This window comes from Eucyclogobius newberryi, unplaced genomic scaffold, assembly GCF_026437365.1.
Source record: "Eucyclogobius newberryi isolate DKJ021-1_F unplaced genomic scaffold, fEucNew1.0.hap1 SCAF_7, whole genome shotgun sequence".
NCBI classification, from domain to species: domain Eukaryota; kingdom Metazoa; phylum Chordata; class Actinopteri; order Gobiiformes; family Gobiidae; genus Eucyclogobius; species Eucyclogobius newberryi.
The window spans coordinates 5,852,788-5,877,253 of NW_027316389.1; the positions used below are offsets into that span (position 1 = coordinate 5,852,788).

The following is a 24,466-nucleotide window of genomic DNA, read 5'->3' on the forward strand; positions in this document are numbered from 1 at the left end:
AACGTTCATAACGTGCATAACGTGCATAACGTGCATAACGTTCATATCGTTCATAAAGTGCATAACGTTCATAACGTGCATAACGTTCATAACGTTCATAACGTGCATAACGTGCATAACGTTCATATCGTTCATAAAGTGCATAACGTTCATAACGTGCATAACGTTCATAACGTTCATAACGTGCATAACGTGCATAACGTGCATAACGTTCGTAAACGTTCATAACGTTCATAACGTTCATAACGTTCATAACATTCATATTCATAACGTTCATAACATTCATATTCATAACGTTCATATCGTTCATAACGTTCATAATGTTCATAAAGTGCATAACGTTCGTAAACGTTCATAACGTTCATAACGTTCATAAACGTTCATAACGTTCATAACGTTCATAACGTTCATATCGTTCATAACGTTCATAACGTTCATAACGTTCATAAAGTGCTTAACGTTCGTAAACTTTCGTAAACGTTCATAACGTTCATAACGTTCATAACGTGCATAACGTGCATAACGTGCATAACGTTCATAACGTTCATAACGTTCATAATGTTCATAACGTTCATAACGTTCATAACGTTCATAACGTTCATAACGTTCATATTCATAACGTTCATAACGTTCATATCGTTCATAACGTTCATAATGTTCATAAAGTGCATAACGTTCGTAAACGTTCATAACGTTCATAACGTTCGTAACGTTCATAACGTTCATAACGTTCATAACGTTCGTAACGTTCATAATGTTCATAACGTTCATAACGTGCATAACGTTCATAATGTTCATAACGTTCATAACGTTCATAATGTTCATAACGTTCGTAACGTTCGTAACGTTCATAATGTTCATAACGTTCATAACGTTCATAATGTTCATAATGTTCATAACGTTCATAACGTTCGTAACGTTCATAATGTTCATAATGTTCATAACGTTCATAACGTTCATAATGTTCATAACGTTCATAACGTGCATAACGTTCATAATGTTCATAACGTTCATAATGTTCATAACGTTCATAACGTTCGTAACGTTCATAACGTTCATAATGTTCATAATGTTCATAATGTTCATATCGTTCATAACATTCATAATGTTCATGAAGTGCATAACGTTCGTAACGTTCATAACGTTCATAATGTTCATAATGTTCATAATGTTCATATCGTTCATAACATTCATAATGTTCATGAAGTGCATAACGTTCGTAACGTTCGTAACGTTCATAACGTTCATAATGTTCATAATGTTCATAATGTTCATATCGTTCATAACATTCATAATGTTCATAATGTTCATAACGTTCATAACGTTCATAACGTTCATAACGTTCATATTCATAACGTTCATAACGTTCATATCGTTCATAACGTTCATAATGTTCATAAAGTGCATAACGTTCATATCGTTCATAACGTTCATAATGTTCATAAAGTGCATAACGTTCGTAAACGTTCATAACGTTCATAACGTTCGTAACGTTCATAACGTTCATAATGTTCATAACGTTCATAACGTTCATAACGTTCATAATGTTCATAAAGTGCATAACGTTCGTAAACGTTCATAACGTTCGTAACGTTCATAACGTTCATAATGTTCATAATGTTCATGAAGTGCATAACGTTCGTAACGTTCATAACGTTCATAACGTTCATAATGTTCATAATGTTCATAATGTTCATATCGTTCATAACATTCATAATGTTCATGAAGTGCATAACGTTCGTAACGTTCATAACGTTCATAACGTTCATAACGTTCATAATGTTCATAACGTTCATAACGTTCGTAACGTTCATAACATTCATAATGTTCATGAAGTGCATAACGTTCGTAACGTTCATAACGTTCATAACGTTCATAATGTTCATAATGGTGTCCCCGCTGCTGTTCAGACCTGTTCCAGACGCTGGTGTTGGAGAGCTGCAGGGCCGTGGAGCTGGCGTGGAACCGAGCCAAGTCCGACAGAACCGGAGAGCTCATGAACCGCGGCCTCGGGCGGCGGAACGATCCCATCATGCACCGGGGCTGGACAGAGGGGCAGAAACAAGAGCGGGAGTTATGGAGCGGAATGACAAGTGCAGTCGAGAGGACGTTATAATCAGTAGACGAGGTGCGACATGTGTGGGCAACGTGGATGGAAGTGTTGTCCTGGAGATATGCAGGGTTAAGTTATGAAGCACATTGTCTATAATAATTTAAAAAAGAGATCACACAATATAAATGCACAAACTGTCTAAAGGAAGTGATATTTCTGCTCATTTGTGATTCATTTTTGTCTCGTTTTCTTCCTGTTTTTGTCTCGTTTCGTCCTGTTTTGGTCCCTTTTTTGTCCCCGTTTTTTGTCCCGTTTTTAGTCCCGTTAGTCTAGTTTTTAGTCCTGTTTTTAAGCCGTTTCTGTCCCCATTTTTTGTCCCGTTTAGGTCCCTTTTTTGTCCCCGTTTTTTGTCCAGTTTTAGTCCCGTTTCTGTCCCCATTTTATGTCCCGTTTTGGTCCCCATTTTGGTCAGTTTTTTTTGTCCCCTTTTTAGTCCTCATTTTTTGTCCCATTTTTAGTCCAGTTTTTAGTCCCGTTTCTGTCCCCGTTTAAGTTCTGTTTTTGTCCTGTTTTAACCCTGTTTTTGTCCTGTTTTAACCCTGTTTTTGTCCTGTTTTATGGCCTATTCACATTTTGTGCGATACTTGAACTTTAACCAAGACATGTACAAGAACATTTCAACCCAAATCTATGATGCACTGTTAAAATATCTTCTGAATATTGTTATCGAGTCCAAACAAATGTGATAACGCACAGATCTATTCTAGGGCTGATATTTGAATATATTTGCAACTTGTACGTCACAAAGGCTGTAACTGTTGATGCCACTTCCCTCTGCAAACTACAAAACATCCCAGTGTGTTCATCAGCACCTCTCTCGATCAATTTCCCTGAAGAAAAGTTTTGCTGCCATTTTTATCATTTGGGTGTGGCAAAAACGGTTGTCAAAAGTATCGAAAATCAAATAATGATGTCAAAAACCAATGTCAAAACTAGATTTGAACACGTATCAAAACTAAAAACATCATCATTTCCTGAACCGTTTTAAATGTATCTTGAGCTTTATCAGAACTACAATAAGGCCACAATGTTTAATAAAGATAGTACTATTATTTTTTGTTCGATCTTGTATTAGTTTAGCAGTTTATATATATATTTCTTTTAACCTTATACTCCTGGACTTGGGCCGTCAACCAAATCAAGGTTAAGATATGATGATTGAAGGCTTCTAGAGGATTATTTTTGACATGTTTATGTAAAAACATTGCTTTCTTTGTTATAAAAGGTCTTTTGACATTTGTTATAGTCTGTTTTATCCACTTAACGATTACGATGATCAATTGTTATAGTCGACTAGTCACGATCGGTCAAGTCATCACTGAGATTAATGTTAGTTTAATGTGGTTAATTCAAGTGCGTCTCTGGCACTTTCGTTACGTGGAACAGCAGAGTGTCGTGTTTGCATTTCAGGTCTGGTACAAACTCTCTCAGGGGTAAAACTGAAGTGGTGTCAAGTGCTGAACCCTTTGGGATCATGTTCAATACAATATGATCTCTATTATCATCCAGAAGAACGACCTACGACCAACACAATTAACTACTTCTCCTCCCTCTCCTCCCTCACCCATGCTGTCCCCCATCTGCTTCTTACGTGTTTCAGTCCGGGTTTAGTCCGGGTTTAGTCCGGGTTTAGTCCGGGTTTAGTCCGGGTTTAGTCCGGGTTTAGTCCGGGTTTAGTCTTATTTTAGTCCCCGTTTTAGTCCCCGTTTTAGTCCCCGTTTTAGTCCCCGTTTTAGTCCCCGTTTTAGTCCCCGTTTTAGTCTTATTTTAGTCCTTGTTTTAGTCTACGTTTTGGTCTACGTTTTGGTCTTATTTTAGTCCCCGTTTTAGTCTGGTTTTAGTCCCCGTTTTAGTCTGGTTTTAGTCTTTTTAGTCTTGTTTTAGTCCTGTTTTAGTCCAGTTTTAGCAGGCTGAGAAATAGATTTTCAAAGTTCGGAGCCAGGGGGTCCCCCTCCCTAAAAAAGTTGGGAGTGTCTGTAGAGCGGCCGAAACTGCCATGTTATTTTTGTGCCGGCCGCGCGCTGCGGCTCCTGAAACTGTGCCGCTATTTGACCACGTTTTAGCGCCGTTTTAGACCGCGCCGGGTTAAGGTTAGGGTCAGAGTTAGGGTTAGGGTCAGGGTCAGGGTTAGGGTCAGGGTTAAGGTTAAGGTTAGGGTTAGGGTTAGCCATGAGGCTATAACGGGCTATAAGGGAAATGCCGCGGTCCCTGAAACTGGCTCTCCAGCCACGGCCAAAAAAGTTAGGGGCCCCCCAGCAATTTCAGGGGTCCACAAGCGCGGGGCAGCATCGCGGCGTCATAAGAACAAGATAAATGTGTTGTTTTAAACCCCTATTAGCATGTAAAACAATTTAAAGTATTTATCTGTTATTTGATATGAAGAGCACAAATAGTGAATCATATAAACCAGAGATCATGATCTTTAAAACTGTTTAATTCAATATAATAATGTTTCTTATATATAAAATAAATACTGTTTACAGCATTTGACACAAGGAGATCTTGTGGAATATATAAAATCACAGCCTACAAAATAAACTACTAACATATATACATTGCCCCGATGCTAACACTCCAAAGGGGGCGGGGCCTTGGATACTTCCACATTGACACAGCTTTTGTTGCAAACAACTTTAAAAAGACTGAGTTGTTGGACTGAGGAGAGATTGACGCCCGCAAACCTAAATATCACTTTTGGGGCAAAATTAGACCGGGCATTTCCGAGTACAACCGAACAAGACCGAACGCAGTGGCCAATCAGATGCCCGCTTTCATCGAAATCAGATCACGGACACCGCTCGGCCAATGAGAAGCGAGAAGACTGCGAAGTGGACATGTCTGTCAAAACGAAACTTGCGATGAAAATACCCAGAATATGGCCAAATTAATAGATAAATCTTGATTTTTTTTCGAGGAATTTAGATACAGGGGCCCAGCGGGCCCCCTCCTAATTCAAACCACTGGCCCGCCGGAGGTTTGACTGCATACGGGCCCTGGGCCCCCGTCTATTTCGCGGCCTGGTTTTTAGTCCTGTTTTAGTCCCCATTTTTGTCCCCTTTTTTGTCCTGTGTTTCTTAAATTCACATTAAACAAGACGGGGAAAAATAGTCCTCGATGATGTTTATGGATTTTTCGTGGTACTTTCCCCGTCGAGTCAAATCAGGAAGTGACTCAGCAAGAAGCGACAGTTCAGCAGGTGGACCCCCCACTTCCTGTTTGAGTGGGCTCCACTTCCTGTTTACATCCACACAAAGGCATTTCATCATATTGTTTTTTTTTTCTTTTTTCGAAACCAACGTCCCACTTTCACACCCACTTTTGGTCAGAGTGTCTCGTTACTGTAAATGTGCCCTTTTCACACCGCGCTGGCTTTGAGTCATCTTCAACTTCACTATTTCAGGACTAACGTAAACGCCTCCGTGCAGACGCAGACCTCCATTTGCCTTCCCCTTTTTTCCGACAAGACGAGCAACTTGACAAGACAAGATGTTACTGCCCCCGGGGGAAGTGTCTGGGGCGAGGGCAGTCCGGGAGTCCTCCGCTCGGACCGCTGCCCCCGCGAGCCCGATACGTGGAAGAAGATGGAGGGATCACTTTTGAGCATCGCTGACATCTATAGGCGGGATTCTGATCATCTAATTAGAGATGTCGAGATGAACAGTAAGAACATAATCGTAAGAACTAAAAACGAATAATTACGACTATTTGAGACATTCTATTCAATCTGGAGCCACAAATGTATTTAGAGTTTTATGTGGCAGTAACTTGACTTTTGCATTCAGAACCTTTGATGACGTATTAGAATGAAAGGAAATGACGGGATTTTATTTTGTCACGTTCCAATTATTGTGAAAAAATCGTTAAATTGAGATGTTTTTTCTCACAATAATCGCAACAGTAAAATTTGATATCGTGGCATCTGTAAATCTGATTATGGACATTGGGATAGTCCTAAAAATAGTCGTTTGGTGGATAGTGGTCATGCTTTAACATAAAACAGGACGAAATTAAGTCTTTTGGTTTGAACTGATTCATGCAAAAGGTTTTTGTTTTTTGAGAATGACAAGAAATCGAAAAAGACACAATTAAAGTGTGGCAGCGGAAGGAAGCTCTGCACATGTGCTGCAGCTTCAACCACCGAGACACAGCGGTGCCAACTCACTCTACGGCCTCTGAAACGGAGGAAACTGAACAAATGTATAATACTGACAGAGATGTTTTGGAGATTGTAGCAGATTCCTTGAGCCTGAAGACATTTACAGGCACACTTCTGCAGCAGTGTTAAAATATGTTATTTTTAATGATATTTGAGATTTTTGCACTGAAAAAAGACGCTCTAAAGTGAATGTGACGTGTCATAGGGTTTGTCAGAGCTAAGAACGAGAAAGCTGCAGATGTAAATACAGTTTATTTTATGGTTTAAAAGTTGGCTTATGCTGATACGTTTTACAATGACTTTACTTTTTGTATTTTTTTCATTTCTATTATGTTTTATTTTATCTTATTTGATGTGTTATAAGTATCATTACTTTTTTTGTATATTGTATGTATTGCATGTATTGTATTTATTGTATGTACATAAGTTAGCATCCCGATAACAATATTCAGACAATATTCCCACAGCGCGTCTGAAACGTGCTGAAATATGCACAAAACGCCTCTTTTTGAGCACATTTTTAATCGTTTTTAACCGACAGACGATACACTCGATATTCAATACGTGCAATATTACCCCCTTTTTCATGTCATTTCGACTTCTACAATGCCCTCAATCGATTTCGCCATCGTTCCGAGCATTTTCGACCTCGTCCCGCTTCTGGTTTCCGTTGAAGCCGAACGCCTCCCGCTGCAGACGAAGAGCCGGCGCGGTCAAACGGTACGTCGACATTTAAAGAGCGTTTGGTAACGCGGTTTAAAAAAGGAGAAAACTAATTACAGAGCGTCGCCGGCAGCCGCGCCACAGGGGGGAGCTTTACGGGAAAATGTACCGTTTCAAATCACACATCAAGGGTTTCGGGAAAGGGCACGGGCAGTGAAGTACAAAGCGTTTAATGTAAGTCTAGAAACCAGGACGAGGAAAGACCGGAATATCCCCGTGCGACTTTTGTCTTTGCGCTCGGCGAGGACGGACCGGGTTTGGGGGCGACGACACGAGTCCGTCGGCGGGAGGGTTTATGTGTGAGGTGTCGGATTAAATTAGTTCGGACAGTTCTTAATCGTTAGGGCCTTTCTTCAGTCGACTACAGCCCGATCGACCGATTAATCGACCGAAAAGGGTATTAAAACTATTAACCATGACCGCGTGTCTGACCCAAACTGCACTCGGAGGACAACAGCTGCTCGGAAACCCGCGCAAAACAAGTATTTGAAAAGGAAAATATGAAGTAAACAGTGCATTTATGTGTTAGATCATTGGAATTAGTCGCCAAAGACCACATTTACCGATTAATCGTCCGAAAGGGTATTTTAAACTATTAACCATGTCCGCGTGTCTGACCCAAACTGCACTCAGAGGACCACAGCTGCTCAGAAAAATAATTAAAAAGGACATTTTTAGAAGCCAATTGACGTATTTTTTGGTTCAACATACAGCCCAAAAATAGACAGCAATGTTAGGAACTTTATTTTATATCTGGCCGTTTTTGTCACATTTAACTTAACATCGTCTCTCAGAGAGTTCAGTTTCGTAAAGCCGCTCACAAACTTGAGGAATAGTACCGTATTTTCCGGACTATATATAAGTCGCACCGGAGTATAAGTCGCACCAGCCAAAAAATGCATAATAGAGAAGAGAAAAACATATATAAGTCGCACTGGAGTATAAGTATAGGTCTAAGTATATAAGTATAATCATAAGTATAAGTTGCACCCCGAAACTATGAAAAAAATATAGGGTTAGGGTTAGGGTTAGGGTAGGGTTAGGGTTAGGGTAGGGTTAGGGTTATAGGGTTAGGGTTATAGGGTTAGGGTAGGGTTAGGGTTAGGGTTATAGGGTTATAGGGTTAGGGTAGGGTTAGGGTAGGGTAGGGTTAGGGTTAGAGGGTTAGGGTAGGGTTAGAGGGTTAGGGTAGGGTTAGGGTTAGGGTAGGGTTAGGGTTAGAGGGTTAGGGTAGGGTTAGGGTTAGAGGGTTAGGGTAGGGTTAGGGTTAGGGTAGGGTTAGGGTTAGAGGGTTAGGGTAGGGTTAGGGTTAGAGGGTTAGGGTAGGGTTAGGGTTAGGGTAGGGTTAGGGTTAGAGGGTTAGGGTAGGGTTAGGGTTAGGGTTAGAGGGTTAGGGTAGGGTTAGGGTTAGGGTAGGGTTAGAGGGTTAGGGTAGGGTTAGGGTTAGAGGGTTAGAGGGTTAGAGGGTTAGAGGGTTAGGGTAGGGTTAGGGGAGGGTTAGGGTTAGAGGGTTAGGGTTAGGGTTAGGGTTAATATAGTCCGGAAAATACGGTATTTGTAGGACCACGAGAATCAAGGAAAATGAATCACTGTTGTTTGGTCTCGATAATCAAGAATAATCATTAAATTGCAACGTTTTTTTCCTCATAATAATTGTAACGCTAAAATGTTCCTCGCGACACCAGGACCAAACATCGACTAAACAGGTCCTCAACATAAACGCAGAAACTCTAAACTGAGACACACATTTCCCCCGCTGTCGGAGGACGGACGAGACACGAGGGGTTTCACAAAGCGCTTCCTTCTCCGTCACAGAAATATACGGTTTCAGAAGGATCGCGGCGGAACAGCGACCGGGGCGAGGCATCCGATAGGACTTCACGGACTTTTCCAAAAGCGGACGCGGCGTATCGCGTGGCACGGCTCGGGAAAATACAAACGGCAACAAACACCAGCGAGGACAAAAGCGACGGACGCTGAGGAAATGACTTCACGGTCGACAATGGGATCTGGAGGTTTCTCGTGTTTCGCGAAAAGGTGGCCGCGGTTTTTCAGAAAAAAGACACAGACATTGTTTGTGAGCAGGAAAAACTAATGCGCGTGTAAATATGATCGGATTAAATCAAACGAGTAAATGGCGATGCGTTGGCGCCATTTATTTCATACAGTTCACTTTAGCGTTCTCACTATTAAGGGATGTCACGATAGCGAACTTTTGGTTTTCTTTTCACTCTCGTAATCTGACATGTCACTTTTCCTCAAGTTTGTGAGCGGATTTACGCAACTGAGCTTTCTAAAAGACAAAATAAGGTTAAATTTGGGGAAAACAGCCAGATAAAAAAGTTATTTCCATTTAGGTCAATTTTCGGGATGATAGATTGGACTAAAAATACTTCCTTTCGTTTTTGGTCCTGAATGGAAAAATCCCAAGGAACATCGAAAACGTTGCAAAATGTTCTGACCGAGGCATGTATGTGAGACCGCCAAGCAACACGCCTCGCTTCAGCTGACCATCGGACCAGATCTGACCATCGGACCAGATCTGACCATCGGACCAGATCTGACCATCGGGACAAGAACCGGACCTCCAAACCGGACACGGCCCAGTATAAAGCTCCTTTTCCCCCGCAATGGAACCAGCATCAGCGTGACATCCGGTTGGACCGTGAAAGAGAAGTTAACACCAAAATCTACAAAGAGCTGCAAAAAGATGTGATAACGATAAAAACTAGACTATTATAGAAAAAGGTTCAGTTGAAGTCATCTGTACTCAGTTTTAGAAAAAAACAAAACATTTCGACTCTCATCCAAGAGTCATGGTCAATCTGCAGATTTACTTTTCCTACAATGGAACCCTCCTGGACGAAGGGGGGATTACACCAACAAAAACTAGAAGAGTCATTTTCCATTAAAAAGCAAAGAATATATGTGTATAATGTAAGTCATTCACTATAACTTCAATATCTTCACGTTGCACGGTGAGACAGACCTAAAGTCCAAGTTCCAGGCCTCATTAAAGCTGGTGTACCCGATTCTCAAACCGCCAAAGGAGGAAACGTACCGTATTTAAAGCTACTTAAGTCGTTTCTCTGCTTTGGATCTGTTTCCATCGGTGATAAAACAAATGTTCGTACACTCCTGGTGGCAGAAGGTGAGCAGAGTCCGTTTAGTTTTAGAGTCCAGTCTTTTAGGGATGCTAAGGCTGGACAATTTGGGGGAAATATCCAAGTATTGTGATTATGATTAGATTTGCTGTGTATGTTTTAATGATAGAATGGGTCCAGGGAAACGGACAAAAAGACTGAAATAGGCCTATGAACGGACAAACTATTACTTCATTATACATTTAATCTACAGGTTTAGCAGTTTTAATGCAGAAAAAGACAGGATATTTGGTGTTTCTGGAGGAAATGATGGCACTGAAAAGTATTATTATTATGATCGTGTGACGGAATATCACCATTTTACCACTATTCACGATCACGGACATCGCGGCAAAACAAGAAAATGCTCAATTCTTTCATTCTTATTGTTAAATAGAGAACCATTCATCAATTATGTCACTAGCCTTGTCAAATCAAAGTTTCTCAATGAAAAAAATAACGATATTGTGACGTAAAAAGCAGGATTTTAACATTTAGTTTGACTTTTTTGGTGCATAAATGAAATAAATGACAAAAAAATATATTTGCTCATGCGATTATACTGCGACCTTAATAATCATAATTATTGATAAACCGAATAATCCTCCTAATTTAACAATTCACGGGCACATTTCTGACTAAAATATCACGGCGATGATTATTTTCCGCAGGATCGCAAGCACGCGTATCGATTTCACTGCGGCCGTTGTCCAGGTGGCTGATGGGAGACGACAGAGCTCTGTGTGCCTGCCCCCTCTCTCTCCCCCCGCCGCCTCTGGGACGTCCCGTAGCGCCGAGGCACAGACCGCAGTATTGTTTGTTTGTCCTCGTCCTGCCAAACCAGCGTGAACTCGGCGACATCGTCCTTCGCGTCTCCAACGACGCTCGTCGCTTCCACTCCGGTCGGCCTCTCCACTCGGCCTCCCTTTTCACGCCGCACGAAGGACGGTTACGAGTTTGTTTTTTATTCTGCTCCGATATCAGACATTTTGGAGCTTTTAGCCATGTTATAACGCTGTTCCCTCGTCAGAAACATACCTGGAGCTGCATTTAGCTTCAGTCGGGCTCATTTCATGAATCCAGTTTACGAGCTCGTCTTCTCTGATTCTCCTTAGAAAGCCTGAGAAAGCAGTCAGCTTCACATGTCCCAGATTTGTCACGTTGTCTACTGTAGGTTTTTTCTTTTTCTATAGTTCTAGTTTAGACCTTGTTTTGTCCTTGTTTAGACCTGGTTTCGACCTATTTTAGTCCTTCTTTAGACCTAGTTTAGTCCTTCTTTAGACCTAGTTTAGTCCTTCTTTAGACCTAGTTTAGTCCTTCTTTAGACCTGGTTTGGTCCTTGTATTGGACCTAGTTTATTCTTTGTTTGGACCTGGTTTATTCTTTGTTTGGACCTGATTTAGTACTGGTTTTGACCGGGTTTAGTCCTGGTTTCGTCCTGGCTTAGTCCTGGCTTAGTCCTGGCTTAGTCCTGGCTTAGTCCTGGCTTAGTCCTGGCTTAGTCCTGGCTTAATCCTGGCTTAGTCCTGGCTTAGTCCTGGCTTAGTCCTGGCTTAGTCCTGGCTTAGTCCTGGCTTAGTCCTGGCTTAGTCCTGGCTTAGACCTGGCTTAGACCTGGCTTAGACCTGGCTTAGACCTGGTTTCGACCTGGTTTCGACCTGGTTTCGACCTGGTTTCGACCTGGTTTCGACCTGGTTTCGACCTGGTTTAGTCCTGGTTTAGTCCTGGTTTAGTCCTGGTTTCGACCTGGTTTCGACCTGGTTTCGACCTGGTTTCGACCTGGTTTCGACCTGGTTTCGACCTGGTTTCGTCCTGGTTTCGTCCTGGTTTCGTCCTGGTTTAGTCCTGGTTTAGTCCTGGTTTAGTCCTGGTTTAGTCCTGGTTTCGACCTGGTTTCGACCTGGTTTAGACCTGGTTTCGACCTGGTTTCGACCTGGTTTAGTCCTGGTTTAGTCCTGGCTTAGTCCTGGCTTAGACCTGGCTTAGACCTGGCTTAGACCTGGTTTAGACCTGGCTTAGACCTGGCTTAGACCTGGCTTAGACCTGGCTTAGACCTGGCTTAGACCTGGTTTCGACCTGGTTTCGACCTGGTTTCGACCTGGTTTCGACCTGGTTTAGTCCTGGTTTAGTCCTGGTTTAGTCCTGGTTTCGACCTGGTTTCGACCTGGTTTCGACCTGGTTTCGACCTGGTTTCGACCTGGTTTCGACCTGGTTTCGACCTGGTTTCGACCTGGTTTAGTCCTGGTTTAGTCCTGGTTTCGACCTGGTTTCGACCTGGTTTCGACCTGGTTTCGACCTGGTTTCGTCCTGGTTTCGACCTGGTTTCGACCTGGTTTAGACCTGGTTTCGACCTGGTTTAGTCCTGGTTTAGTCCTGGTTTCGACCTGGTTTCGACCTGGTTTAGACCTGGTTTAGACCTGGTTTAGACCTGGTTTAGACCTGGTTTAGACCTGGTTTAGACCAGGTTTAGAACTGAATTCCACCTCATCTGGAGCCAATGTGGGTCAACAAACCCTTGACAGAAAGTGGAGAATAACAGAGGATTTGAATAAAGCTGCACTCGGCCTTAGTTGGTGTCATTACTGTTACATTACAGTCTTATGAAAACACATTATGCGTCTGGACCAGGGGCTGGAGCAGAATATAAATGTACTGTCAACACTTTACATAGATTACATCGGGAACACATCGACTTTTACCCAGTTTATACTTTTACCTTCTTTTTTATGATGTATTTTTATTCCGGATGTCAAGTTACCATAAGAATAAACAAAGGAGTGGCTATAACCTGCAGGATTTATATGTTTGGATTCATTTTCTGTTTCACTCCCACAATCACATTTAAGACCATAACCCTGATTTTTCTTTATTAATTGATTAGATATGATTCATTAAAGTCAGTCCGTCTTGCAATCAGTGGCGGTTGGAGATGCTAATAGGTAAAAAAAAAACTCTTATTGAAACTTATTGATTACAAAAAGAGACGTTTTTCTGAAACTAAAAGGTGTTAAAAGAGTGCTTCCTGGAGGAGGGGCTGAAACAGGGAAGCGTGCTGCGGCACTCACTAGGATGACTCATCCTGGTGAGTAGCCCCCGTCCGTCTGCTCATCCGAGGGGAAGGATAGAGACTGTTCTCTCTCTAAAGACAACAAAAAAACACTTTGGGCACATATACGAGGCACCAACAGCACTGTAAGAAGGTCAAACGCTCTGAGAAGTCGATTTTGCATGATATGGGCCCTTTAACTGTAATAAATCCACTGAGCGCTGCAGTTTTTCCACTGTCCAGCAGTATATCATTGGCGTGAGAGTTCATTTCTCGTTGTAATACGTTTAAACTCCCATTAGATCACTGTTGGAGGGCATTTCACTAAAGGTTGAGCGTTCCTCCTCGTGGCTTGCGTCAGTCCCATTATCAGGAGTTTCCGTCGATCGTGAAGTCCTTCTGCCACTTAGAGTTTAGACCTTTGTTTTCTTTTGAAGCTTTTACACGTCATCAAGGCTCACGCTTCCATTTCAAACATGAGAAATGTCTTGACGTCAGATCTTATAATAATCGTGGTTTTGAATGGACTTTTGGAGGAGGATTTGTCTTTGCACATGGTTGTTTCAGAAATGAGAGGTTAAAAGCTCCCGAATGTTGATTTGTTTATTTGTTTGCATCTGTCTCTGTGGGGAATGCATGTCGGATACAGGTGAAACATGCATGAAATGTTTAATCCATGAAGCGGAACGGTCACGTGACTGGAACACTTGAGCCGACGCAGGTTCACACAGATGTAGAAGAAAAAGAGTAGTAATAATAACGTCGAAGAGTTACTTAGTCGTTTAGTCGATCAATCAGTTGATGGAAATTTGTGTTGGTCGACTTTTGTTATTTCTAGATTTTAAGGATTTATATGTGACCGCAGCAAGATATGAAGTAAGTTTTGTGAAGATGATGTGTTTTATGGTATTTCTGGGTAAAAAAAAAAACAGAACCTGGTGATTCACAAGTTTACTCTGTCTTTAGACTTATAAATACATTGATTTGTTGTTTTTTTGCACTTTGTGGCCTCTTGAGTGCGGTTTGGGTCATATACATAATAGTTTTGAGAGCTTTTGTCACTTTTTAGTCGACTAATCCATCCACAGGACAAGAACAAGAATTTGTTCAGCATCAAAACTATTCAGTTGTAACGTTGGTCAATTTAGGACGAAATGACTTTCAGGTCACAATATAATCGCAAAGAACCAAAAAATAATAATCGTGAACAATTTACTAGCAAAATTAACTTTTTTAGTTACATTTATAGTCCAAAAAAAGCATTCATTTGGCCGTTTTTGTCACATTTAAGTTAATTTTGTCTTTCAGAAAGTTCAATTTCGTCACATGTCAGACCACGGCAATAAAAGGAAATTAAAGATTTCACTGTTGTTTGGTCACAGTCTCAATAATCGTGAATAATCGTGAAATCATAATGTTTTTTCTCACAATAATCGTAACAGTGGATATCGTGACATCGTCTCTACTACAGCCAAGGGACTGTTCAAAATCAATATATTCACAGGGGAAAAGCAGAATAATTGTAACTTTTGTAAAACATCAGAACCTGTACAACGTATAGTCCGGTTTTTGTTGTTGTTTTTTGCATTTATTTAAAACATGCACGAACCTTTAGCACAAAATCAAAACCTGTATTTGCAACTTGCAGCAAGCCAAGTCAAATCATTTTCAAGTAACCGCTGTTCCGAGCTCAGCGTTTGGCCGCTCAAACCCGCCTCCGAGCGTTCGCTACAGTTAGTCCAACCGCACGCAGTGAAAAAGTAAACAGGAAGTCACGTTTACGGCCTGATGGGTATTTTCAAAGTCTGAGGTGTGGCGTTCGTGACAGACTTTGTCGACCGCTGCAGAGTTTACCCGATTGACAGCTCTAACCGCCGCATCCTTCTGCTCATGTGCGCGTTATTCCCCCTCTGCGCAGGTCCAAACCCTCTCATTTTGCACGCTCCATCTCCAAAACATGGGACATATTTGAAGAGAAGCGTTTCAAAAAGACACATTGTGGTTTTGCCTGCTAAATACACTGCGTTCCAAATGATTAGCAACCTTCCTCATTGTGCCTTTATCTGCACGAGTCCATGTGTGCTCTGAATCAGCTACAAATCTCTTAATACTACGATTATCACGCTTACGTTTTTGTGAAATATCTAAGGTTCTCATATCTTGTCCAAGGCATTCAACTATTTCACACTTTTTAGCACTAGAGATCCTTTTTCTTTCCCATTTTGCTTGAAAATGGTGGTCTAAGTAATAAAGTGGAACGTCCTTCTAAAGTCTTTTAATTGGACCGACCTGGAATACTAATTGGCACAGGTGATTGAGACTGGTTTAACTGACCCAAAGAGCCCTGAGACACAATACCATCCATGAGCGTCACTGGAAAACAAACAACAATGACCATTATGACACTTAAAACACACATAATAATTTGGAACGCAGCGTAGTAGTGCTCAAAATAGATAGAGACAAGTCTGCGAGCTTTCAGGTGGAAAACGGCAGCGCCAACGATGCTACGCGAATTGACACAAAAAAATCTGAGAACGATGCAAGTGCAGATCAGTGGGCGCGTGTCGGAGCAATGACGTCTACGTTTGAGGGAGAATAAAGATTACCGTATTTTACGAACAAGTCGCACCTTTTTTTTAACAGTTTTGGCCGGGGTGCGACTTATACTCCAGAGCGACTTATTCGTGATATTATTTGTTATTTTCACACTGACAACCACAAGAGGGCGCTCTTGGCTCTAAGCGACGCAGAAGAAGAATCTGCACTTCCTCTTCCTCTGGAGTTTGTGGAGTTGTTTAGAAGTGACACAGAGAAAGAAGAATTCAGTGGATTTAGTGATTTGGGGTAAAACTGATGCTTTGGCAAACTTGTTAGCATGTTCTTTATGCTATAGTTATCTGAATAACTGTTCATATGTTACGTTAACATACCAGACACTTACCACAGTTCTGTCTGTGCCTCATGTAGCTGAAGGTGTTAGCGTTAGCATACGTCACGTAGCTGAAGGTGTTAGCGTTAGCATACGTCATGTAGCTGAAGGTGTTAGCGTTAGCATACGTACACCTATTCATCATGTTCTCTCATCTGTTATTATCAAAACATTTCCCCCAAAAATGTGACTAATACTCCGGAGCGACTTATACTCCGGGAAATACAGTACTCGAACGCGCACGGATCACTAACCACAACTACTTCGACTACTTTTGTAACGATGAACGACTGCGCTCGGCAAACACGGCGGTAATCCCTTGTTTTTCGGAAGAATTTCTCAGTCAAGTGGTCGTTGTAGAAACGCTAAATCCTGCGAAACAAGAGGATTAGGCCCAGAGCCAAAATCTAAACACCTAATGAGATTTGTAAGTTACAATGGGCGAGTTTACCGTGGGCCGCGGTAGAGAAGGGTCGATACACGCGACTATTTGAAGAGTGCAGTCGTGTTTCGGGGGAAGATGCAGCTTTCTTACGATTTTCAGTTATGTTCAGTTTATGTATTAACCTTTTTTTAACCAGGTGGGAGCGCATTGAGATCGAGACCCGTTTTGACCCGCCTTGTAGTCCAGTGATTTTTCTCAACCAACCTCGCGGGGACTTTGAAATCGTTTGCGCGTCAAGATTATTAGGTTAAATCGATAACTGTGATTATTCTAGTCCAGGGGTGGGCAATTATTTTCCTCCGAGGGCCATATTCGAATCCAGGCAAGTAGCGGAGGGCCGGCCCGTGATCATTGGTTTATTTTGAAAAGCAAGGAGCGAGAATCCCAAAAATGTGCTTTTAAATGTAGTTTCTCAGATGTTTCTAGTTTAAATGTGCGTTTTTTTCTTTGTTTTTTAGTCATTGTGAGCAGCAGTTTTCCCCTTTGCCCCGGGTCGTCCTTGAAAAAGAGGCGTTAAATAAAGGTTAATAAATAAAGAACGTCATGGAAGATTCTGGAAGTCAATATCAATAAAAGATAAACATATATATATATTATATAATAAAATAGAATATGAATAATACAATTGACATAAAACTACCTCAGTACCATTTATTTGCCTTGTACCTGGGAAGGAGTATAGTATAGGAGGTACTGCACATTCCCCACCGTCAAAAGCAATAAGATAAAATCAATATTTCAAATTAAAGAGTTTTACTAGAACTGAAAGATTGAAAGATGAAATGGCTAAACTAATATCTAACATTTTAAACGCTGTATTGAGCATCAAGCCTTTTCCTTGGTGTCAAAACTCATTTCTGTTACAAAAAATTGCAAATAAAATACAAAAAGTACTTTAATTGAACGTTATTTTCAACACAAAATCATTTAAATAGTTTGAACATTACAAATTGTCCTCATAAACCCGATAAACTTTAGCAAGAATCCTGTGTATTTCAGAAAACGCTGAAGATTAAAGATCTAAACTGAGGATTTTGCAGTTTTTACATGGATTTTACTTGATTTTCTGCAGTAATATCACGTTCAGCCTGCGATATTTCACAACGAGCATCAGTTCCTCTTTTGAATGTTAATGTGAAGCGCGGACACGAGCTATTTTTACACACCCACGTCACGTTTTCAAGTTAAAAACATGAACCACGTGATCACGCGCTCGTCCTGATGCGGCCAATAAAGAAATCTGCTCCTTTCATTCATTCATCATCTTCTGGTCATTTTTGTTTTTTGTGACATTTATTCAGGTCATGATTAGATTTGTTTTAAATGAAGTTAACGGTTCATTAGAATTATATCCAGGAGCATTAACATTTGGGAGAAAAATGAAACATAAACTGCTGATAAAACGCAAGATTCACATGATATATAGTTTAATTTATGTTCTACGTGCACAAAACCACCATCACCAACAGCCTTTGTGGTTTGTTAAGTCGATTCAATTACACTTTTAGCGTCCCTAGCAACGATACTACAATGTCAGATTTGATTGACAGTGACAATAAAACGTAACTTGTTTAAGGCAACAGAACGTACTTTTGCAGATCCTTCTAAAACTTTTCAGAGAAGGTCAAACTTTGTTGAAAACTGCAAAATTACACCTTCTTAAAACTAGACAAATACTCAGAAAAATGTCTGTGAATCGAAAGGAATCATCTGCCAGTGCATTAAGTGAATTTTACTCATCAAACATTTTTGAAATAAGCTTAATCATCATATTTATTTAGCATTTATTAAGTAGAAATGTGTTCAAATAAGATCAGTCCGATTTTTTTGTCTAGATTTAAGTGAATAAATCTTGGTTAGATTCATGACATTTGCAGTGCAGTAGTTTTAGTATCGATTAGTACCTGGGTGTTGATATTTTTGATCCCAATATTTCATAATCGAGATTGCGGTTTGTGTTGGCGCAAATATCATGTGGCAAAGACCGTAATAATAATAATAACGACTCTGCAAAGAAGAAAATGTCCCGTGTTTTTGCAGAAGAGTCTTCGTTTGCACTTCTACGATCACGTTTTGAAGCCTGAACACGACAGCGCCGGGGAAAAGTCACAGCTTCAAACGCAGACCTCACGCGGGGCCGAATTCGGGGGCCAAACGCCAAACGCCCACAACGGCTGTAACGGCGCAAACTGCACTTTTGTCGTTTTTCTCAGCGTCATTTAAACACTCGTTAACAGCAAAAGCGCAGGATTAGAAGTGGAAGATACGAAGACAAACGGTGAATATGTAGTTCATTATTTGAATTTTGCATCTTTAAAAATGAAATAAAAAGAACAGAAACATGCAGAGTATTCGTCCAGACATGGTGATATCTGCGCTTTTGTGTTCAATCTTGAGTTAACGCTCCAGACATTTGACATCGTCTCAATACTTCTGTGTCTCAGTTAAGATGTTAAGACAATATTTTAATAATTCTTGTGCTAAAATGTGCTCAAACGTGCTAAAATGTGCTCAAACGTGCTAAAATGTGCAAAAACGTGCTACATGCTAAAATGTGCTTAAACGTGCTAAAATGTGCTACAACGTGCTAAAACATGCTAAAACGTGCTAAAATATGCTACAACGTGCTAAAACATGCTAAAATGTGCCAAAACGTGCAAAAACGTGCTCGCAAATGTCTTAAAGTGTCGCACAAAACATGAACGGACCAGAAAATGAACCCCAAAGTGCAGAAAAGTCACTTTAAATACTTGTTTGGGAGATTACACCGAGTCTGTCTATTTTTAAAGTCATTTTTAATAGATTGAAGTAGTTGTATTAGTAGATTAGTTTAGTCTTTAGTCTGGTTTTGCACCCTTCTTATAAGTCACTCTTGCTTTAGACTAAATCCTGATTTTCTTTTCATTATTCTTCTCATTTTGACCCAGTTCTAGCGTGGTCTATCATTCTTTCCCTGTCGTTTTATTCATTCTATTTCAGTCCTTTCAAAGCCGACACACGACACGCTCGTTATTAAATGTCGGAGAAGTCAGGATTCGGTGTTTGTTTTTTGTTTTTCCAACGCGTTCTGAAAAGAATCTTTCTCTTTGCCGTTCGGAGTGACGCGTGTTGTGAATGTCGCCAAATGTTGCTGCCCCACGCTCCGTCTGGACACATCATATGTCGCGTTCGGCGTGATGGTTTGCAGACAGCCGGGCCATTCACAAAGTATACACAAAAATGTACTTCAAAGTGCACACGACAGGCCGTACATACACACACACACACACACACACACAGACACACACACACACAGACACACACACACACAGACACACACACACACAGACACACAGACACACACACACACACACAGACACAGACACAGACACACACACACACACACACAGACACACACACACACAGACACACACACACACACACACAGACACACACACACACAGACACACAGACACACACACACACACACAGACACAGACACAGACACACACACACACACACAGAGACAGACACAGACACACACACACACACACAGACACACACACACACACACACACGGAAAACGCGGCACGGTTTTTCCCACGTTTACATTTTCGTCTACGTTTCTAATGTCACTTCCTGGTCGGACGTGAGAAACAAGCATGACTGTAACCTAGCAACCCGGGCAGTAAACTGTCAAGAGCCAAAAATCCATATCAATGACACAACCGTTATGATTTATAATACCGTTTAACACCTTATTTTGATGAAGAATTGTTTAAAATCTATACAACGCAACAGTTATATTTCAAATTTTACTCAACATTTTGGCCGTTTGTCTCCAGTTTGACCATTTTTGTAAAGTTTCTAATTGTGTTTCCCGGTTGGACACGAGCAGCAGCAAATATGACACAGGTAGAGGTAATTCCACAACTGTTACCTAGCAACCAGACTGTAAACAAGAGCCAAACTCTACATAAATGACACAACAGTTCTGATTTGACAAACGATAATACAATAGAACACATTTGTTTTGATGAATGATGGTTTAAACGGTCAGAAAAGTGTGTCAGTGTAAAGTGTCACGTCGCACAATGATGACATCACAGAGGGATTCAGCTCTACTTCCCGTTTAATTTTCAAAAGATTTTCACAAACTTAACGGAAGTAAAACTATGATAAATATTGACCACAGGTTCCGCACAACTACACAATGTGATAATTAGAAGAAAACTGATCATTTAGAATAATATATTACTCGAGTACAGTGGGCAGTAATAACAAAAACTAAAGTAGACTAAACTATAGCATTTAGATTAATGTTAAGTATTTTCAAAGAATTGGTGATACAAATGAAAAAATATAATTAATATTTGAAGATATAGGCAATATTATTAAAATCATATTGTCAACATTAAATATCTTGACACTTGCCCACGACAGAATGACCAAAGCGTTTACCGTATTTTCTGGACTTTAAGTCGCACCATGGCCAAAAAATGCATAATAGAGAGTCGCACTGGAGTATGAAATGCGGTTGCAAGTGTGAAAATAACAAATAATATCACATATAAGTCGCTCCGGAGTATAAGTATAAGTATATAAGTATAAATATAAGTACCACGGCCAAAACTATGAAAGACTTAGACTTATAGTCCGGAAAATACGATACAAGATGCACTATAGTATGAAATGCGGTTGCAAGTGTGAAAATAACAAATAATATCACATATAAGTCGCTCCGGAGAATAAGTAGAAGTACGTAAGTATCAGTCGCACCCCGGCCAAAACTATTCAAAAAGGTGCGACTTATAGTCCGGAAAATACGGTACTTAAGGCTTCCAGAGGTTTTCCCCGTCTCCCCTTGGTGAGAAGGCTGTGGGTTTTAGACTCCTGATCTGGAGTGTGGGCGTGACCGTGAGCTCACGTTTGGGTCGTAATCGAAATGTTTGCGCTTTATTTGAAGCGACAGGGACGAGACACGAGGTCCGCGACAAAAAGACAAGACGACATTTTAACATAATTAACAGTAAATTAGATGTGCAGTTCAGGTCACAAATGTTGGCTTTACAATTGTGTATTTATTGTATTTAATATTTTGGCTAGGATTAAATGTTAGTGTCACGATAATTGCAAAAAAAACACATCACGATTTAACGATTATTGAGACTGACAAAAACCACAGTGAAATCTTTATTTTTCCTTAATTCCCGTTGTCTAACATGTCCTGCTTTACAAAATTTAACTTTATAAAAAAAAAAAATGTGACAAAAACAGCCAGATAGAGAAGTTATTTGACATTTAGGGCTTTTCATGGGGCAATAGATTGAACTAAAAAGACTTATTTTCCTTCTAAAATAGTCACAATTATTATTTTTTGCTTGGTATGATTACATTGTGACCTGAATAATCACAATTAATCTAATAATCTTGACATGTAGCGCCGCTTTTTGGAATTACAGCTTCTCAAGAGCCAAAAATAAACACAAATACAACTTTTTCCACGTGAGCAGTTTTCTTCTTGTGAACGGTGCTAAATGACATTAGCGTTTAGTTAGGAAGCATGAATTAGCATTAGCATGTGGCTAATCCAGTGGCTGTACCGCCGTCAGGAGAAACTACTTACACTAATGAAATTACAGCCTGGAGAGGTTTAAAGCCCAGACGGAGGCGGCGAAACAGGACGACACGAGGCAATTTCTGAGGCCGGATCCAGAGGGACGGATTGAACTGAGGCCAGAAGTTTCACTTTTACCTCTTTAAGCCACTTGAAGGTTCCGTTTGTTCTCCTCTTTCTCTCATTATGACGTAGTCTGGTGGACGCGCTGTGGTCGATGTGGATTTACTTCCGTTAAGTGAGATATTTTGAAAAATTTGAATTTAAAAAAATGACACGAAGTAGAGCTGAGACTCCCTCTGTGATGTCATCAATGTGCGACGTCCCATTGAAAACACTTTACACTTAACTGACACACTTTTCTGACAGTTTAATTCATTTATTTTTATTTATTAATGTATTTGTTTGACAGGGACAATTGAATTATGAACTAAATTAAGGTGTTTATTGTTTGTCGACTGTTGTCTTTGTTGTTGTTGTTGTTGTTTTACAGATGAATGAGTGAAAAGGAAAATAGCAGAGCACTTAGTCTAATAATCATTGCCTTGCATGTGATTTTAAAATCTAAAATCCAGTATTGACACATATCAGTTATTGGCAACAGCAGCAAGACAAATATCGGATATTGGCTTAAAAGTAATAATAATTTTAATAATCCATATCGGCCCATCCTAAGATCCCCAAGAGATTTCATAAGTAAACCGTTTGCCTGCAATGTTCCTGAGCGTGGCATTAAACACGTCTATCGCCACGGAGACGAGCAGGTAGCGGGTCCACGCCGAGTTTTAAAGGTCAGATCAGATTGAAAAAGTATGATTCAGATGTCCAGGTGTTAGGGGAATAAGAAACTAAACACAGACATAAGCAGCAGATTTGATGACATTTGAGCTCGGAGATGAACAAAAGTCCCGCCGCGATGAACGACCTTTAAAAACACGGAGGAGCACGACATCGAGCGGGAAACGGACTAAACACGGAGGGAACGACGCACAACTGGATGAGGAAACATTATCATTCCGGTCTCACAAACACAACACAACATTTGACAACTTTGTGACGTCAATTAAAAAAATGATATTGTCGCATAAACAGCCAGATACATTTTTACACATTTTTTTCCAATTTTGGCAAAGGAAATTAAACATAAACGACTACATACGACTCTCACTATTATCATTTTTTGTTTTAATCATAATATTGGAACCTGAAACCTTAATAATAACCTTGAAATCCCCATTTGATGTATCCAACCCAAGTATACATGCAAAATAGTGGAAGAAAAAGTAGTTGCAGTAGTAATGGTAGTACTGGAAATCGTGGTAGTAGTTGTAGTACTTAAAGTATTCGTCATATTAATAGCAACATTAGAGGTTATGATGGTAGAGGCAATGTGTTCCATTTAATAGTCTCTTAAAATAGACACAGATCATTTTCTTTATTCATATTACTGCATATAACCTGCCAAAAAAATGCATTTACCTTGGACTAAAACGTTCTGATCCAGTTCGACACATTTGAAGCGAAAAGAGAAACATTTTTTCCACAAAATGTGCTCAATCCGGCGCAAAAAATAAAGAATTCTCCAAAGACGTCTTTAGGTTTCCGTAGCCGCGTCAGTGCGTCTCTTCTTATTCCGGGCTCGCGGCAGTTTGGCACGTGCGCGCGGGTAAATAAAGCAACGAGACGCGACATTTCCACAAAACCCACGCAATTTTTGTACATTTTTTTTTTTAACCCCAAAAACAGTCTAATCCCTCAGCGCGCGCGGACTCACCTCGACACAACTTCTTCTTCTTCTTCTTCTTCTTCTTCTTCTTCTTCTTCTTCCCGCGCTCTCCAAAAACAAAAAACAGTCAGCGCGACGTCCGCATCTCGATTAAAACGCGCGTTAATCCGTCGCGTTTGTGCGTGTTTTGGGGGGTTTTTGAAGACGTGCGGGTCGCTCACATGTCTCCGCTCCCGAGCCGCAGAAAAGCCGCCGCTCGCGCAGCGCAACAGGCGGCGGCTCCGGAGCGACAAGCGCGCGCAGGTGAGAGCGAGCGCGCATCCGGGACGTTTTCAGAGTAAGATAAGGTAAGATAAGGCTTTGTTTGTCCACACAATGGGGACATTTCGATGTTGCAACGCAAGTAGATACAGAAGAAAAGAACAGATAACTTCAATAAGCTTTAAAAAAAATACTCTTTTACGTCTCTTCTAGACCTCGTGTTTCCTGGAAGACGTGCATAACAAATGTCGATGTGCGATATCATAGACTGTTCGCTTTTAATACTGTATTTTCCGGACTATAAGTTGCACCTTTTTTCATAGTT

At 40.6% G+C, this 24,466-nt stretch overlaps 1 protein-coding gene across 1 annotated transcript in view; it reads right to left on the reverse strand.

Moving 5' to 3' along the window:
• LOC140348950 (proline-rich protein 5-like) overlaps window positions 1-24,121 on the reverse strand; it is a 40,756-nt gene extending 16,635 nt beyond the window's left edge. The window contains exons 1-2 of the mRNA XM_072435124.1: window positions 23,929-24,121; window positions 1,913-2,043 (exon numbers count right to left, since the gene is read on the reverse strand). Of these exons, the coding sequence (XP_072291225.1) occupies window positions 1,913-2,034 (122 nt within the window). The 5' untranslated portion in view covers window positions 2,035-2,043; window positions 23,929-24,121. The remainder of the gene's footprint in view (window positions 1-1,912; window positions 2,044-23,928) is intronic.
• Between the last annotated feature and the right edge of the window lie 345 nt (window positions 24,122-24,466).